The sequence below is a fragment of the Nicotiana tabacum genome, chromosome 23 (assembly GCF_000715075.1).
Source record: "Nicotiana tabacum cultivar K326 chromosome 23, ASM71507v2, whole genome shotgun sequence".
In the NCBI taxonomy this organism is placed as follows: domain Eukaryota; kingdom Viridiplantae; phylum Streptophyta; class Magnoliopsida; order Solanales; family Solanaceae; genus Nicotiana; species Nicotiana tabacum.
The window spans coordinates 113552855-113572773 of NC_134102.1; the positions used below are offsets into that span (position 1 = coordinate 113552855).

The 19919-nt window shown below is 40.2% G+C and overlaps 2 protein-coding genes across 2 annotated transcripts; one reads left to right on the forward strand and one right to left on the reverse strand.

The window, feature by feature from the left end:
• Positions 1-514: 514 nt before the first annotated feature.
• LOC142177336 (uncharacterized) lies at positions 515-10052 on the reverse strand. Its single transcript, XM_075245811.1, has 9 exons — positions 9773-10052; positions 2728-3356; positions 2427-2606; positions 1846-2016; positions 1601-1759; positions 1255-1429; positions 1106-1173; positions 731-970; positions 515-646 (listed from the first exon to the last, which is right to left on the reverse strand). Exons 1-9 carry the CDS (start codon positions 10050-10052, stop codon positions 515-517), a joined length of 2034 nt encoding a protein of 677 aa, XP_075101912.1.
• Positions 10053-14623: 4571 nt separating this feature from the next.
• LOC107791180 (uncharacterized) lies at positions 14624-18399 on the forward strand. The gene is made up of 7 exons (XM_016613197.2): positions 14624-14849; positions 15708-15777; positions 15890-16049; positions 16716-16797; positions 16954-17170; positions 17468-17532; positions 18015-18399. Exons 1-7 carry the CDS (start codon positions 14748-14750, stop codon positions 18267-18269), a joined length of 951 nt encoding a protein of 316 aa, XP_016468683.1. The 5' UTR covers positions 14624-14747; the 3' UTR covers positions 18270-18399.
• Positions 18400-19919: the final 1520 nt, after the last annotated feature.

A 19919-nucleotide genomic window follows, 5' to 3' on the forward strand; every position in this document is an offset into this window, starting at 1 on the left:
GCATGTGACTATCAAGTCATCCATATAGATCAACACTAGTAGTAGGCAACTTCCCGACTTCTTTGTGAAAAAGGAATAGTCATAGTGACTTTGTGAGAACCCCCATCTCCTGCAATGCTTCTGTGAGTTTAATATTCTACCGTCAAGAAACTTGTTTAAGACCATACAATGACTTATGAAGTCTGCAGACCTGATACTCCCCCTGCCTTGCAAAATCCTTAGAGAAATCAGAAGGAATAGTCATATACACATCTTCATTCAAATCACCTTGCAAAAATACATTGTGAACATCCATTTGATAAAGAGGCCAGCCTGAGTGTGCAACAACTGCTATGACAGATCTCATAGTGACCATTTTGGCCACAGGTGAGAATGTATCAATGTAATCTAAGCCTTCTTTCTGAGTATAGCGCTTAGCCACAAGTCTAGCCTTATACCTTTGTACTTTCCCTGAGGTTTTGTACTTGATTTTGTAAACCCATTTACATAATATGGGTTGTTTGCCTGCTGGTAATTAGACTAGACTCCATGTCTGATTATCCTCTAGAGCCTGAATCTCTTGTTGCATAGCTGCAACCCATTGGGGATCTTGAGCAGCTTCAATGAAGTTTCTTGGTTCTACTTCAGCAGAGTAGGCTTCAAGGCACTTAGAATAGGATGGTTGTAATGAGAGGTAATTGATGGAATCTGAAATAGGATAAACACAAGAGCTCTGCTTCTACTGAGGCACCACATAATCACTCATCCATATAGGAGGCCTAGACACTCCAGTAGAGTGTCTAACAGTGGATAGAACTGCAGCTTCAGTATGCACCATTGGTGGAGAGCTGGGAACTGGAGACTGTGAAGAACTAGCAGGTGAACTAATGGGAGAAGCAGCAGTAGAGGTATCAGTTTTAGCAGGGGTCTCATAAGAGGAAATGGTAGGAATATACAGATCTTCTGAGTCAAAAGGTACACTAAGAGAATGCTAAACTGTAGTGGATTCAGAAGGAGATATAGGCAAAGTGTCTTTGAAGGGAAACGACTCCTCTTTAAAAATAACATCCCTGCTCACAAATACACAATGATTATGCAAATCAAATAGTTTGTATCCCTTTTGTACCAGTGAATAGCCTAAAAGTACAGCAGGCATTGCATTTAGAGAAAAGTTTTCCTGCTTTTTGAGGTTTGCTGCATAACAAAGGTATCCAAAAACCCTCAGATGATCAAGAGATGATTGTTTGTGAAATGCCAGCTCAAATGGACACTTACCTCCTAAGGCTCTAGATGGAATTCTATTAATGGGATACATTGCTGTCATTACACACTCTCCCCAGAACCTTAAGGGCAAATTGGCTTGAAACTTTAAGGCTCTAGCAGTATCTAGGATGTATGTGTGTCTCCTCTCTATAACCCCATTCTGTTGTGGGGTGTAGGGACATCTGCTCTGATGAGTGATACATGCAGAGCTTAACAACTCTTTTAATTGGCTATTTATGAATTCTCCACCATTATCAGTCCTGATGGTTTTCATAGTAGCAGAAAACTTACTATTCATCAAGGTAAGAAAATAATTTAGTACAACTACTGACTCATCTTTAGAATTCATAAGACATACCCAAGTATATCTATTAAAATCATCCACTAGAGTGAGGAAGAACCTCTTACCACCATGAGTAGGTACCTTAAAGGGCCACCATATATCTGCATGAATAAGTTCTTCAAAAACATCACTTTTATTGCTACTATTAGGAAAAGGCAGTCTGCTTTGTTTTGCCTGAGAGCATACATCCCAATGATCAGTACGTCAATGATCCTTGCATTATTAAACATATGAAATCTCTTCATTGTATCAACATGCACATGGCCTAATCTTCCATGCCATAGAATGCCATTTATTCTATTGACTACTAATGAAGAAGAAATATCATGAAGTCCTAAATCTCCTGTGTAGTTGCCTTGAATAACCAGATTCAACACATATAGATCATGCTCCAATCTACCAATCCCCTTCACCTTCCCACTATAGATGTCCTGGAACACACAACAGTTAGGAAAGAAGGATATGAATAATCCTGAATCCTTGTTAAGTTTTGATACTGACAACAAATTATACCTAAACTCACCTACATACAACACATTCTTAACATGTAGATTATCTAAGATATTGGACGATCCTAAGTGAGTAATGACACTTGTTTCACCATTTGGCAGTTGCACTCTTCTCATATCAGTCTTAGAAAGCTCTACAAAATCTTTGCATACATCCGGATATAGACCATGTGATTAGTGGCTCCAGAGTCTATAATCCATCTATTTTTTTTAATTTTGCTCAGAAGTGAGATAGGTATACTTGTCACTTTAGCATAAGCTTTTGTTTAAACAGGTGTGGTACATTTATTAAGCATTTGATGTAGTTATTGATACTGCTCCTCTATAAAAACGTTGCCATTCCCTGGAGAAATATCTTTGTGCTCCTTCTGCTCTTCTGATCCTTGAGTGACATCAAGTTGCACATTGTGAGCTGCAGCAGTGTTTCTAGCAAAAGATTTCCTCTTTGGTTTGTAATCGGTAGGATACCCTACTAACTTGTAATAGTTATCCCTAGTGTGACCTTTTAGTTTCTAGTAGTCACAATAGAGTTATGCTTTTTGTCTGTACATTGGAGGTGCCCCTTGCATTGAGTTATAATTCACTTGATTAATTAACTTTATGACCTAGGTTGTAGGGAACTACACCACATACATGTCCTGTGTTATAACCCACAGCAGTAGCTCCTATTTCCAAGTTGGTTACACCAGCAGCTCTAGCTCGTTGGCTTTCATCCTGTACTACTATTCCATAAGCTACATTGATAGTAAATGTAGGTATCATCATCATGATTTGTCCCTTTGCTTGTGCAAATGACTTATTTAGCCCACTCAGAAATTGAACTAGTCGCTGATGTTGAATATGCTCAATGAATACTTTTGATTTTGGACAAGGGCACGATGGTGTAGGTGTCATAGCATCATATTCATCCCATAAATCCTTCAATTTTGAGAAGTAGGTGGAAACTGGTGCGAGTCCTTGCTTTAAGCCGTAAATTTCCTGATGCAAATTGTAGATTCGTGAAATGTTTCTCTTATCAAACCTCTCCTTTAAGTCATTCCACACATTATATGCTGAAGATGCATAAATAACACTACTGCAAAGCTCATTTGTGACAGTATTCATGATCCACGAGAGAACAAAAGCGTTGCATCTATCCCACTGATCAAGTAATTCCTTCCTAAGCTTTTTCTTCTCACATGTTCCATCAATATAACCAACCTTGTTCTTTGTGAAAAGTGCAATACTCATAGATCGACACCACAAATTGTAGTTATCAGTACCTAGAAGTTTGAATTCGATCAATGTCACGACCCCAAATTCATCCTCCGTAGGATGTCGTGATGGCACCTAGTCTCTAAGACTAGGTAAGCCTAACAATTTTTGCAGAAATACATAAAATAAAACTGAAGTCAAATTCTCAACATATGAATTAAATATGAAACTACAGTCCAATAATTTTAACCCCCAAAACCCGGTAGAAATAAGTCACAAGCTTTTAAGAATTTATTATGAGTGTCTCAATACATTAGAGTCTAAAGAGAAATCAGGAAGACAACATAATAAGGATAGAGGGGGACTCCGAGGTTTGCGGATGCTGGCAGATGTACCTTAAAGTCTCCATGTACAGCTAGTTCACTGATATCTGGTCTGATAGGAAGTACCTGGATCTACACAAAAAGATGTGCAGAAGCGTAGTATGAGTACACCACAACGGTACCCAGTAAGTTCCAAGTCTAACCTCGGTAGAGTAGTGAGGAGGTCAGGTCAGGCCCTACTGGAGTGACTAAGAAATATAATAAGGTAATGAAGTGACTAAGAAATAAATGAAATTTATAGAAAGATAACAACACAACAATTAGAGGTAAACAACAGGGGCGCTCCCGAGGTACCGCCTCGTAGTCCCAAAAGTAAATCTGCAGTACATGGGGATCTCCCGAGGAACCGCCTCGTAGTCCCAAAAGTAAATATGCAGTACAGGGGGATCTCCCGAAGAACCGCCTCGCAGTCCCAAAAGTAAATATGCAGTACAGGAGGATCTCCCGAGGAACCACCTCGTAGTCCCAAAAGTAAATATGTAGCAGGTAGTCGGAGGAACAACAAATTTTTCAGCAAGAAATCTTACAGTTAAAGATTTAAATCAAATTAAGGAAAGTAGGTAAATCAGCTAAGCATGTTGCACATATTGCACGTAAGAGTTAAGGCACGTAGACATGTGATACTAGGCTAAACATGATAACTACATATGCTAAGGCAACTCAGTTAAAGAATTTAAAAGAAGACCACTAATTAAGAACCGATATTTCCAAATTTAGCTTATGGCACTTGTCACCTCGCGTACACGGTGCTCACATATCACAAAATGTTACAACAGTATCAAATCCTAAGGGGATTTCCCCCACACAAAGTTAGACAAGCCACTTACCTCAAGCCAAGGTTAATCAGTCAATAAGAATGCCTTTCCTTCGATTTTTCGACTCCAATCAGCTCGAATCTAGTCACAATTAATTCGATTTAGTCAACACAAATTATAGGAATTAATTCCATATGAAAATACAGATTTTTCAACAAAAATTTAAAATTTAACTCAAAAATCGCCAGCCGGGACCACGTCTCGAAACACGACAAAAGTTACAAAATATGAACACCCATTCAACCACGAGTCCAACCATAAAATATTTACCAAATTCCGACATAATCTCGACCCTCAAATCTTCAATTTAAACCAAGAGGGTTTTCTAAATCTTCCAACTTAATTCACTAATTAAATGTTAAAAACAACCATGGATTCGGGTAATTTGAGCAAAATTGAGTTAAGAATACTTACCCCGTTGTTTTCCTTGAAATCTCGGGAAAATCGCCTCTTCCCGAGCTCCAATTTGTTAAAAATGAAACATGGGACGAAGTCCCATTTTCAGAACTTAAAGTTTCTACCCAAGCGTTTCTTCTTTGCGAACGCGGAAGCTGCCTCGCGTTCGCAAAGCACAAAATTGTGCTGCCCGGATTTCCTCCTTCGCGAACGCGAGCCTGGTCTCGCGAACGCTAAGACTACTTTCCCCCAGACCGGCTTTCCTTTTCGCGAACGCAAGGCCTCTATTGCGAACGTGTAGCTTTGCCCCTCGACCTTTCGCGAACGCGTGCCCTCGGTCGCGAACACGAAACACAAAATGGGCCAGTCCAAATTTCCTCTTCGCAAACGCGGGACTCCCCTCGCGAACGCGATGAAGGAAATTAGATACATGCATCAGAAAAATTCCAGCAGCTTTTTAAGTCCAAATTTCGATCCATTAACCATCTGAAACTCACCCGAGGCCCCCGGGAACTCAACCAAATATACCAACAAGTGTTAAAACATCATAAGAACTTAGTCGAAACCTCAAATCTCATCAAACAACGCTAAAATCACAAATCATACCTCAATTCAAGCCTAATGAAACTATGAAATTCCAGCTTCTACATTCGATGCGAAAACCTATCAAATCAAGTCCAATTGATCTCAAATTTTGCACACAAGTCATAAATGACATAACGGACCTATTCAAATTTGAGAATCGGATTCCGACCCCGATATCAAAAAGTCAACTCCTCGGTCAAACTTCCAAGTTTAAATTTCTATTTTAGCCATTTCAAGCCTAATTTAACTACGGACTTCCAAATAATTTTTCGGACACACTCTTAAGTCCAAAATCACCATACGGAGCTATTGGAATCATCAAAACTCTATCCTGGGGTCGTTTAAATATAAGTCAACATCCGGTCAACAACTTTCAACTTAAGTTTTCATCCTTAAGACTAAGTGTCTCAATTCATTTCGAAATCTTACCGGACCCGAACTGACTACCCCGACAAGTCACATAATAGCTATAAAGTACATAATGAGCAGTAAATGAGGGAACGAGGCTATAATAATCAAAACGACCGACCGAGTCGTTATATTCTCCCCCCTTAAACAAACGTTCGTCCTCGAACGAGTTTAGAATTATACCTGGAGTGGTGAAAAGATGAGGATAACAGCTACACATATCATGCTCGGTCTCCCAAGTCGTCTCCTCGACCGGATGACCCCTCCACTGTACTTTTACTGAATCAATGCTCTTCGATCTCAATTTTCTAACCTTTCTGTCCAAAATGGCCTCAACGTAAGATAGATCCTTGTCTAATTGGACTAAGCTGAAGTCTAACACATAAGATGGATCATCGTGATACTTCCGGAGCATGGAAACATGGAACACTGGATGAACTGCAGTGAGACTAGGTGGTAGTGCAAGTATGTAAGCCACCTCTCCAATCCTTTCAAGAATCTTAAAAGGCCCAATATACCTAGGGCTCAACTTACCTTTCTTTCCGAACCTCATAACACCCTTCATGGGCGAAACTCGGAGCAAGACCCGCTCACCAACCATGAATGCAATATCACGAACCTTTCGATCCGCATAACTCTTCTGTCTAGATTGGGCTGTACAAAGTTGATCCTGTATTAATGTAACCTTTTCCAAAGCATCCTGAACCAGGTCTGTATCCAATAGCCTAGCCTCGCCCGGCTCAAACTAACCCACTGGAGACCGGCACCGCCTCTCATATAAGGCCTAATATGGTGCCATCTGAATGCTCGACTGATAACTGTTATTGTAAGTAAACTCCGCAAGTGGAAAGAACTGATCCTAAGCACCCCCAAAATATATCACACACGCACGAAACATATCCTCCAATATCTGAATAGTGCGCTCGGACTGTCCGTCCATATGAGGGTGAAATGATGTACTCAACTCTACTCGAGTACCCAACTCACGATGTACGGCCCTCCAGAACCGTGATGTAAACTGCGTACCCCAGTCAGAGATGATAGATACCGGTACACCATGAAGCCTGACAATCTCGCGAATGTAAACCTGAGCCAGCTGCTCCGAAGAGTAAGTAGTAACCACAAGAATGAAATGAGCTGACTTGGTCAATCTATCCACAATCACCCAAACTGCATCGAACTTCCTCTGAGTCCTGGGAGTCCAACAACAAAATCCATAGTGATCCGCTCCCATTTTCATTCTATAATCTCTAATTTCTGAAGCAATCCACCCGGTCGGTGATGCTCATACTTCACATGTTGACAATTTAGGCACCGAGTTACATATTTCACTATGTCTTTCTTCATCCGCCTCCACCAATAGTGCTGTCTCAAGTCCTGATTCATCTTTGCAGCACCTGGATGAATAGAGTACTACAAACTGTGAGCCTCCGGGAGAATCAACTCACGCAAACCATCTACATTGGGCACACATAGCCTTCCCTGCATCCGTAATACACCGTCATCTCCAATAGTGACTTCCTTGGAATCACCGTACTGAATTGTGTCCTTAAGGACAAGCAGATGATGGTCGTTATACTGACGTTCTCTGATACGATCATAAAGAGAAGACTGAGAAACCACACAAGCCAAAACTCGGCTCGGCTCGAAAATATCCAATCTAACAAACTGGTTGGCCAAGGCCTGAACATCCAAGGCTAAAGGCCTCTTTGCTACCGGAAAATATGCTAAGCTGCCCAAACTCTCCACCTTACGACTCAAGGCATCAGCCACTACATTGGCCTTCCCAGGGTGATAGAGAATGGTGATATCATAATCCTTAAGCAACTCCAACCACCTCTGCTACCGCAAGTTAAGATCCTTCTGTTTAAACTGATGCTGTAGACTCCGGTGATCGGTATAAACCTCACAATGGACACCGTACAAATAATGTCGCCAAATCTTCAAGGCATGAACAATAGCTGCTAACTCAAGGTCGTGGACATGATAATTCTTCTCATGTACCTTTAATTGTCTGGACACATAGGCAATCACCCTACCGTCTTGCATCACGACTGCGCCGAGACCAATATGCGACGCATCACAATACACAATATAAGATCCTGAACCTGTAGGCAACACCAATACTGGGGTTGTAGTCAAAGCAGTCTTGAGCTTTTGAAAGCTCTCCTCACACCCCTCGTTCCACCTGAACGGAGCACCCTTCTGGGTTAAATTGGTCATAGGTGCAGCAATAGAAAAGGAACCCTCTACAAATCGGCGATAATACCTTGCCAAACCAATGAAACTCCGGATCTCCAAAGCTGAGGACGGTCTGGACCAACTCTGCACTGCCTCAATCTTCTTCGGATCTACCTTGATCCCTTCACACGAAACTATATGACCCAAGAATCCCACTGAATCAAGCGAGAATTCACACTTTAACATTTTTGCATATAACTTCTTTTCTCTCAAAGTCTGAAGCACAGTCTTCGGGTGCTGCTCATGATCCTCCCGACTCCGGGAATACACCAGAATGTTGTTAATAAAAACAATGACAAAAGAATTAAGATAGGGCTAAAATACATTATTCGTCAAGTACATAAATGTTGCTGGGGCATTGGTCAGCCCAACTAACATTACAAGGAACTCATAATGACCATACCGAGTCCTGAAAGTAGTCTTCAGGATATCTGGCTCCCGAATCTTCAACTGATGATAGCCTGAACGCAAGTCGATCTTAGAGAATACTCTGGCACACTGAAGCTGATCAAATAGGTCATCAATACGAGGGAATGGATACCTGTTCTTCACTGTAACCTTGTTCAACTGCGGTAATCAATACGCATCCGCATAGAACCATCCTTCTTCTTCACAAATAAGACAGGAGCACCCCAAGGCGATACACTAGGCAGAACAAAACCCTTATTAAGCAGCTCATGTAACTCCTCTTTTAATTCTTTCAATTCTGTTGGGGCCATACGATATGGTGGAATAGAAATGAGCTGAGTTCCAGCTAACAAATCAATGCCAAAGTCAATATCCTTGTCGGGTGGCATACTCGGAAGATTTGCTGGGAATACATCGGGAAAGTCCCTAACTATCGGAATTGACTCCATGGTAGGAGTATCAACACTAACATCTCTCACATAGTCCAGATACGCATCACACCCCTTCTCAACCATTCGTTAAGCCTTAAAAAATGAAACAACCCTGCTAGGAATATAATCCAAGGTACCTCTCCACTCTAGCCGTGGTAGACCTGGCATAACCAACGTCACCATCTTGGCGTGACAATCGAGGATAGCGTGATAGGGCGACAACCAATCCATGCCCCAAATAATATCGAAATCCACCATACTGAGCAATAATAAATCAGCTCTGGTCTTAAAACCACTGATAACAATCAAACACGACCGATACACGCGGTCAACAATAATAGATTCACCTATGGGTGTAGATACATAAACAAAAGAACTCAAAGAATCACGGGGTACGCCCAAATACGTGGCAAAATAAGATGACACATAAGAATAAGTGGAGCCTAAATCAAATAAAACTGATGCATCTCTATGACAGACCGGAAAAATACCCGTGATAATATAATCGGATGCAACGGCCTCTGTCCTAGCAGGAAGGGCATAATATCTGGCTTGGCTTCCCCTCTAGGGCGACCTCTACCTGTCCGACCTCCACCTCTAGCTGGCTGTGCAGGTGGAGTAGCAACTGGTGCAGTAATCATGGCCTAAGAAGCCTGATGGCCCTGTGGAATAGGTAGGGCCTGCGAAATCTGTGGAGGTGCACCCAACCTGAATCTGGGGCAATCCCTAACCATATGATGAGTGTCACCATACTCAAAACAATCTCTCGGAGGACGTGGCTGTTGTGACTGGCTCAGGCCTGATCGACTGGACTTACCGCTGGAAGCACCCCGTATATGAGGTACACTAGACACTGGCGGTGCATAGTAGGGATCCTGGGGCCTAGGAGTGGCTGGAGTAACACTGGCGGCTGGAAGTACTGAATGAACACGGCGACTCCTATAACCACTACCCTGACGAGCTGCAGCTGGGGCACAAAAACTGCTATACATGCCAGAATCTCGAGGTCTCTTATCTTCTCTCTCTTCTCTCTCCCGGATACGCATATCCTCCAATTTCCTAGCAATTGACACCACATGTTGGTATGCGATGTCCATCTACAGCTTTCGGGCCATACTGAATTTGATACTAGGGTGGAGCCCCTCAATAAATCGACGAACTCGCTCTCGAATAATAGCAACCAAGGCTGGTGCATGCCTAGCCAAATCACTGAATCAGACCGCATACTATGACACAGTCATAGAACCCTGGCGCAACTGCTCAAGCTCTGCACATCATGTATCTCTAAGGCTCTGAGGAACATATTCCCTCAAGAACATATATGAAAACTGAGTCCAAGTGAGTGAAGCTGCCTCAGCCGGACTATCCAACTCGGATGCCTGCCACCACTGGTAGGCCGCTCCTCTAAGCTGAAATGTCATGAAAGAAACCCCACTAGAATCCATAATACCCATAATACGGAGGATGCGGTGACATTCCTCAAGAAAACCCTGAGCATCTTCTGAAGCCAAACCGCTGAAAGTGGGAGGGTGGTACTTTTTGTACCTCTCGAGCCAGAGCTGTTCCCCTTACGAAACTGATGCCCTAACCTTGGGCTGAGCTGGGACAACTGGCTGCACTGGTATAACCTCTGGGGCATGGTCAACATGTGCCCGTGGCTCTGGGGTACGGGCGGCGGGAGTCTCTGCTCCTCCCCGGCCTGAGATGTGGCCGGAGCAAGTAGAATCAACCCTGCCTGAGCTAGAGTGCCAAACATGCTCAAAAACTGGGCAAGAGTCTCTTGAAGTGCAGGGGTAGTAACAGGCGTCTCAGGTGCCTGCTCTTCAACTGGAGCTACTGGTGGCTCTACTGCAACAAATCGTGTAGGTGCTCTGGCTGCACCACGTGGTCTTCTTCGGCCTCTGGCTCGGCCTCTGACCCGGCCTCTTGCGGCTCCAGCAGTGGGCGTGGGTGTCTGATCATCGGACCCAGTTGTGCGTGTCCTCACCATCTTTGAGAGAATAGAAGGACAAGAGTTTAGAATTTTGAAATCAACAAATGTGCACGATAAGGAATCAAAGAAGTTAATATTTTTCTAACAGTTCCATAGCCTCCCGAAGATAAGTACAGACGTCTCTGTATCGATCCGCGAGACTCTACTAAACCTGCTTGTGACTCGTAACCTAGAGCTCTGATACCAACTTGTCACGACCCCAAATTCACCCTCCGTAGGATGTCGTGATGGCACCTAGTCTTTAAGACTAGGTAAGCCTAACAATTTTTGCAGAAATACATAAAATAAAACTGAAGCCAAATTCTCAACATATGAATTAAATATACAACTGCAGTCCAATAATTTCAACTCCCAAAACCCGATAAAAATAAGTCACAAACTTCTAAAAATTTATGCTGAGTGTCTCAATACATCAGAGTCTAAAGAGAAAACAGGAAGACAACATAATAAGGATAGAGGGGGGCTTTGAGGTCTGCGGACGCTGGCAGATGTACCTTGAAGTCTCCGTGTACAGCTAGTTCACTGATACCTGGTCTGATAGAAAGTACCTGGATCTGCACAAAAAGATGTGCAGAGGCGTAGTATGAGTACACCACAGCAGTACCCAGTAAGTGCCAAGCCTAACCTCGGTAGAGTAGTGACGAGATTAGGTCAGGCCCTACTGGAAATAATAATAAATAAGGCAAAAATTTATAATAGGGTAATGAAGTGACTGATAAATAAACGAAATTTATAGAAAGATAATAACACAACAATTAGAGGTAAACAACAGGGACGCTCCCGAGGTACCATCTCGTAGTCCCAAAAGTAAATCTGCAATATAGGTGGATCTCCCGAGGAACCGCCTTGTAGTCCCAAAAGTAAATATGCAGTATAGGGGATCTCCCGAGGAACCACCTCGTAGTCTCAAAAGTAAATATACAGTACATGGGGATCTCTTGAGGAACCGCCTCGTAGTCCCAAAAGTAAATATGGTAGTCGGAGGAACAACAAATTTTTCAGCAAGAAATCTTACAGTTAAAGATTTAAATCAAATCAAGGAAAGCAGGTAATTCAGTTAAGCATCTTGCACATATTGCATGTAAGAGTTAAGGCTCGTAGACATGTGATGCTAGGCTAAACATGATCACTACATATTCTAAGGCAACTCAGTTAAAGAATTTAAAAGAAGACTACTCAACAAGAACTGATATTTTCAAATTTAGCCAGTGTACGCACTCGTCACCTCGCGTACACGGCCCTCACATATCACAAAATGTTATAACAGTATCAAATCCTAAGGAAATTTCCCCCACACAAGGTTAGACAAGCCACTTACCTCAAGCCAAGCTCAATCAGTCAATAAGAATGCCTTTCCCTCTATTTTTCGACTCTGATTGGCTCGAATCTAGTCATAATTAATTCGATTTAGTCAACAAAAATTATATGAATTAATTCCATATGAAAATACAGATTTTTCAACAAAAATTTGAAATTTAACTCAAAAATCGCTCGTGGGGACCACGTCTCAAACCCGACAAAAGTTATAAAATATGAACGTCCATTCAACTACGAGTCCAACCATATAAATTTTATCCAATTCCGACATCATCTCGACCCTCAAATCTTCAATTTAAACCAAGAGAGTTTTCTAAATCTTCCAACTTAATTCACCAATTAAATGTTAAATACAACCATGGATTCGGGTAATTTGACTAAAATTGAGTTAAGAACACTTACCCCGTTATTTTTCTTGAAAATCTCCCAAAAATCGCCTCTTCCCGAGCTCCAATTTGTCAAAAATGAAAAATGGGACGAAATCCCATTTTTAGAACTTAAAGTTTTTGTCCAGGCGTTTCTTCTTCGCGAACGCGGAAGCTTCCTCGCGTTCGCGAAGCACAAAATTATGCTGCCCGGATTTCCTCCTTCGCGAACGCGAGCCTGGTCTCGCAAACGCGAAGACCACTTTTCCCAGGCCGACTTTCCCTTTCGCGAACGCGTAGCTTTGCCCCTTGACCCTTCGCGAACGCGTGCCCTCAGTCGCGAACTCGAAGCACAAAATGGGCCAGTCCAAATTTCCTCTTCGCGAATGCGAGACTCTCCTCGCGAACACGATGAAGGAAACCAGATACAGGTATCAGAAAAATTCTAGCAGCTGTTTAAGTCCAAATTTCGATCCGTTAACCATCCGGAACTCAATCGAGGCCCCCGGGACCTCAATCAAATACACCAACAAGTCCTAAAACATCATACGAACTTAGTCGAAACCTCAAATCACATCAAACAACGCTAAAATCACAAATCATACCTCAATTCAAGTCTAATGAAACTAAAAAATTCCAACTTCTACATTCAATGCCGAAACCTATCAAATCCAGTTCGATTGACCTCAAATTTTACACACAAGCCATAAAATGACATAATAGACGTATTCAAATTTTCAGAATCGGATTCCGACCCCGATATCAAAAAGTCGACTCCCCGGTCAAACTTCCAAGCTTAAATTTCTATTTTAGCCATTTCAAGCCTAATTTAACTACGGACTTCCAAATAATTTTCTGGACACGCTCCTAAGTCCAAAATCACCATACGGAGCTATTGGAATCATCAAAACTCTATTTCGGGGTCGTTTACACATAAGTCAACATCCGATCAACAACTTTCAACTTAAGTTTTCATCCTTGAGACTAAGTGTCTCAATTCATTCCGAAACCTCACTGGACCCGAACTGACCACCCCGACAAGTCACATAACAACTATAAAGTACAGAATGAGCAGTAAATAGGGGAACGGGGCTGTAATACTCAAAATAACCGGCCGGGTCATTACAATCAAATGCTTGCCTAGCGAATCAGAAGGTCGCAAATACAGAGGATGATTGTGACTAATTGTAGTTTCATCACTCGTTCCTTCTCCTACTGCCATCGCAGCTCTGAATCACAAACCCTAGCAGCTGAATTGAGTTGATAACGAGCAATTAACCAGCAAATTTAAGTAAACAAAGTCAGTATCAGCACTCGATCGTAGGCTCTGATACCATATTGTGATTCTAGGATTGAAATGAGATGAGAAGAATCTAGAAGAATGAGAGAGAGAGATCAACTGGAGAGAGTAAACTGCTTCTTCATTTCATTACAGAATGAATGCGTACATGTAATGTCACTAGCTAATCCCTTTTATGCATATCTAACTAACTCCCTACTCTGAGTATACACAACTAATTAACCGACTTAACAGTGCTCTTCACTAAGTTAGTTACAACTTTGGATTATGTACACTTTGGTCCCTAAAGTTCCTATTTCTTCACGTTAGCTCAATATTTACCACCTAAACCTAAGAAGTGCAAGGTGAAATGGCAATTCCAAACTCCTTTTCTCCTTGCTATTTTATTTTAGAAGATTTAACCCAAATAACCGTCCATCTAACCACTTAAACTAAAAGTAGCCGGTGGAGGTATAAATATATGCATAATTTATGTATTATATGTGTATAGTTATATATAATTAATGTATAATTTATGTATATGACTAGAAAAACCAATACAAGTTTAAGTGGTCACGAAGCCATTTCGCCTTTTATTTTCGACTCATCAACTTCCAATATTTTTTCCGAATTTACTACTTAAATAATTAATTTTCTGTTTTTTTTTCTATTTATGTTTTTTCCGGGAATTTTTTTTATGGGGGTGGGGGTGGGGTGGGTGCGGCTTTAGGGCATGGGAGTGGGGGCTGAATACGCTAATGTGTAATTGGACAAGAAAGAACAAGCGGAAATCAACCTTAATCGCAATTCACACACACAGAGAAGGGGGTGGTTAACCATGATTGGAAGATGCGTATCAGCTCAATCGTCAAAGCCAAACGAGCTAAAATTTCAAACTTTGAATGGAATTCAAGAGCTAGCTGAAACTCGCCGATTCAAGGTACTGAATGTTCTTTAACCTGACTGTCGAAAAATCTGATCTTTTTCTTGGAACATGTTTATAACTAATGTATTAAGAACATGGGTGAAGCGTCAATTATGAATAACATAGATGTTTCCCGGACAAGTAAAATGAGATAAAAAAGTTCCAAACTTTGTGCTCTGAGTGATGTAATATGGAAAATATATTTCCTGAAAAATTTCTTGGACTTGGAAAGCTACTTTATTTGTCATTTTAGCGTGTTAGGGCGGTTTATTAAAGCAGGTTGAAGTACATTAAGGTGGATTAGTCGAGGTGCGGGGTGAAAAATAAATTTCAGGTAGGTAAGTTATACTAATAGTAGGATGTGGTGCTGGGGGATGAGGGTGGTTTCTTGATGATATTTGAGTATTGAAGGTTGCCAATAATGTTAATATCTTGGTTGAAACAAGGACATGGATCAATAGCTAAAAAGTAGTTGTAGAGGAAAATGACTTGTGCCAGTCATTTTTCTGGTTTTTTTTTATAGAATCGTTTAGAAAGCGAATATTTTGATTAATTTAAGGCAACTAATCATTAGAAAATCATCAAGAAAAATATTTTACGTCACACCAAACACACCCCATTTTGCAGTATCTGCTCCGTAATTTAACATAATCTGTTTACTGTATATTTCCTGTAAATGGGATGAATAGAGGATATCGGATTGTTGGGACGCTCATCGGAGCTGCAAGTATTCCTTAGGGTATTAAATCTAGTTATACTTGGATGCATCTACACATTTGTAAGAATTCTGTTTGAACTAAGGTTTTAATGTACTCAGAATGTGACACATTTTCCATGTATCTTTCTAAAGATTCTACTTTAACCTGTCTTCAGGCATGGTTTCTGGATCAGTTTGGAGTGCTTCACGATGGGAAACAACCTTATCCTGGTGCCATTTCGACATGTACGTTTTCATCTGTTAGCTTTGAGATTTTGGTAAGCTTGTCTATATATACTTTCAGTGGTTCCTTACTGTTTTAGTTTTTCCTTAGTGGATAACTAATGATGTTAAGCAGTGGAAAAGTTGGCAACTTTTGGTGCAAAAATGGTAATCATAAGTAATTCTTCAAGAAGAGCATCTACAACCCTGGAAAAATTGAGGATCCTTGGATTTGATCCATCACTATTTATCGGTGCCATCACCAGTGGGGAATTAACACATCAGTATCTCCAAAGGTTACATATTTTACGTTTAAGTAGATAATGAACAAATTATTATGATTCAATTTGGGATTATTCAGTAGAATGTCTGCATGCCTGTTGATTTCCTGTATGATAATTTCTTTGCAACTTTCTATTGATCATCAATTTGGGAGTTATTCAATAGCATATCTGCTGCATATAGATCTCTTATATGAGAATCTATTTATTTCCTATTGATCTTTCTAGAAATAACTTCAAACAACAAAGATGTTGGAATTTTTGGTGCTTCAATTTTCTTGTATTATGCGTGTCTCACTTGATTTTCGTTCACTAAATGACTCATCCCACATAGTCACCACCAACAATTATCACTGCTGCTTTTCTCATTCATCCCTGACATTTTATCATTTTTATTTTGCAATGTCTTTTAGAACTGTCGCTATTTTGAACAGAAACTTGAGGAAATCACATGTCGTGTCTATCAGTTTAAATGAGCATTGAACTACAGATTATCAACTAAAAATGGTGAAGTAACTAATTCTCCAGTGCATCGTTTATTCGTTCATTAGTTTTCTGTTATTTTCACTTAATAATCATTCCCCAATCCCAAATTAAAGAATATCAAATTAACAAGGTATTTGCATTAGCTTTTCCCATATATGTAAGTGAATGTGTTTCTTTACATTTGATTATGGGCAGGAGAGATGACGCTTGGTTTGCCTCCCTGGGAAGATCATGTATTCACATGACTTGGAGTGACAGGGGTGCTATATCTCTTGAGGTATATCTGAGTTCCTTAGAATAATGTCCAAGTGTGGCTCTTATGTTTTGATGTTGAAGAGTTTCAGTTGCATCCCCGTCTCCATTGTTTTCATGAGTGTTTGAATTGAAGAACATGTTGTCTTTCTCACTAAGTGGCACTTGTTTTTTTTGTTAGGGCCTCGGACTAGAAGTTGTGGAAAACGCTCAGGAAGCCGATTTTATTTTGGCTCATGGAACTGAAGCCTTGGGGCTTTCTTCTGGAGCCGCACTTCCCATGAAACTTGATGATCTTGAAAAAATACTGGAGCTGTGTGCTGCTAAAAAAATTCCCATGGTGGTAGCAAATCCTGATTTTGTAACTGTTGAGGCTAGGGCTCTGCGTGTTATGCCCGGTAAGAATGTTTTTCTGGTACTCGTGCTTTGGATAGTTGAGTTACTTTATATTTGTGGGCACATAGCTTGATAAAATAAGGAATTCAGAATTGATATTAGCATTCAGTTTATCTATTAAACTGTTTAAGACGACAATATCTTGTTTCTTAAGGTTCCACTAATTCTTACACCAACTGATTTCAGGCATTTCTTTTTAATTATCATTGAACTGCATTACAGCCTTCCACCCTGTATCTTTTCTTTCTCCATTTCTAGATTCATGACTGAGATCCCCTTCTCTTGGATTTGTTTTCCAGGAACATTGGCGGCCACATATGAAAAGCTTGGCGGTGAAGTAAAATGGATGGGTAAACCTGATAAGGTGAATTGTAATTCAATATATGTTTTCCTCTTTTCTTTTGAGATACATGCTGTGTTTATCTGTTCTATAGGTTCAGAAAACATATGAGAGAACTGATAACAAGATTTTGTTTTTTAAAATTAAGGTAATGCGCTCAAATTAGAGCAAGACGTAGGAAAATGAAAGCACAGTTCATCAGTTGCATTTTTATTTTGTTTCTAAGGTTTTACAAATTGTCATTTCTTGGGATATTTCTTGTCAACCTATTTACTCCCTGTACGATTTAAGGTGCTTCAATTTGTCAATCTATGATCTTTAATTGATCATTCTTTTCGTCAAAGTCCTATGATCTAAAACTGATCATCCTTGAATTGGTGGAATAACATGAACATAGTTCTTATGCTTATGTACATGATTGTTGGGCTGTTTGATCTTTTTTGTGCTTCTATTGTCCCAATGGATATCTTCTTAACATCATTAAACAATCTCGTAACTCCTTGTAGATAATATACAAGTCAGCTATGGAAATGACTGCTGTGGATGCCTCTGATTGTATCGCCATAGGAGACTCCCTCCACCACGATATCAAAGGTGCAAATGCAGCTGGAATTGCATCCGCATTTATCACATGTGGAATCCATGCTACTGAACTTGGACTTGGCAAATTTGGAGAAGTCACAGATGATAATTCTATACATGCTCTTGCCTTGCAAAACAATGCATATCCTACATATGTTCTCCCCTCATTTACATGGTGAAGAATATGCTATTTGGGCTTGACTAGAATTTCGTCCCTCTTCAGTCTATAGCATTGATGTATCCAAGTACCTAATAGTGCTACTCACTTTCTACCTGTTTTGATTCTTTTGGATGAAATGGTTTTTCTGCTAACCATCTATTTTATCTAAGAAGGGGAGCCTTGGAGCAACAATAATATTGTCTTCGTGTGACCTATAGGTCACTGGTTCGAGCCGTGGAATCAGCCATTGATGCTTGCATCAGGGTAGACTTCCTACATCACACCCCATGGGATGCAACGTTCCCCGGACCCTGCGTGAACGCGGAATACTTCGTGCACCGGACATCTGTTTTATCTAAATTGGTTTTTTCAATTAACCAGCCATTTTATTTTTCAAGTATGATTGTGTTGGAAAAATTTATTCACACCCGGTGTTTATACCAATCCAAGAATACATGACATGTATATTTACGTAAATTGTATCACTTAGTAGTTGTTGATTATAATACCATTTTACCAATTTTATATTTAACCATGGTAAACTAATGTGGTTTGGTCTAAACACTGAGGTATGGTAACTTTTGGTTGGAGCCATATTGCTGTTTGTGGTGCAGTCTCCAATTTCTGCTCTATCACTCGGTGTATATATCCAATTTCTGCTCTATCCATACCACGAGAGAGAAACATTAGCTGATTCTGCTGATGAGATGGAAAAATGTTTAGCTAAGTGTACTAGCAGAGGATGCTTCATTTATTTTGCTGATGAACTCAAGACATACTTTAAAATTCTAGCGCGTGCACCTTTGGATGTACTTGCAAAATCTTCTAACAACGTTTCTTTCCGCTAATTAAACAATGAAATTGCTTACCAAGGAATTAAGTGCTTATGATTTCAAGTGTGGGTCTCTTTGGTATTTTTTGTAGATAATACATGCCTAGACATCTGCTGCAAAACATTAGAGATATCTTTCTGACCGCAAAAAATAATGACAATAGAAATAGAAAGAAAAAGAAAGGACAGACAAGTAGCTAGACAAGCAATAAAAGGAATTAATGGGAGAAAAATGTTGCAGATCATTTAGTGTTTCCCTTGCACTTTTATATGATAGAAATCATATGGCTCAAAGTTTATGGTTCTACTTCTACCTATTGAAACTGCTTTCAAATAGTAGCTTCTGGACCTTTACTGTTTGTCGAACTAATGTTTTGCCTTTCTATTCTATAGATATAGAAGTGGTGGTTAGACTCCAAAAATAAAGATTGAAATTCAAGTACTACATGTCTATTAGCTCAGTTAAAAGTTTCTATATTACTTAATGGAACTTCAATTGACAAACATTATATTTGTGAAAGTAAAGGGATCGCATGTGACTAATATTCCAAAATTTCACGTGGATAAATATTCTAACGGCCTAAGGGATTACTAACAGGGTCGCACAGTTGTTTATCTAATTGTGCTGCGAAAAAGAACAAAATATTAGCTTGTACTAAATTTTTATGTGCAGTTCTGTAAATAATGCAACTTCCTTTTATTACAAAGATTTATCTATTCAAGTTGCTAACGAAATGACAAGCAAAAATAGCTCATCAGAAAGGTTATATTCAGCTGTTCTGTTTTTTTCTCCTTCCGTTGTGAATCTAAGTGACAATTGATTTCAGACGTGTCCGT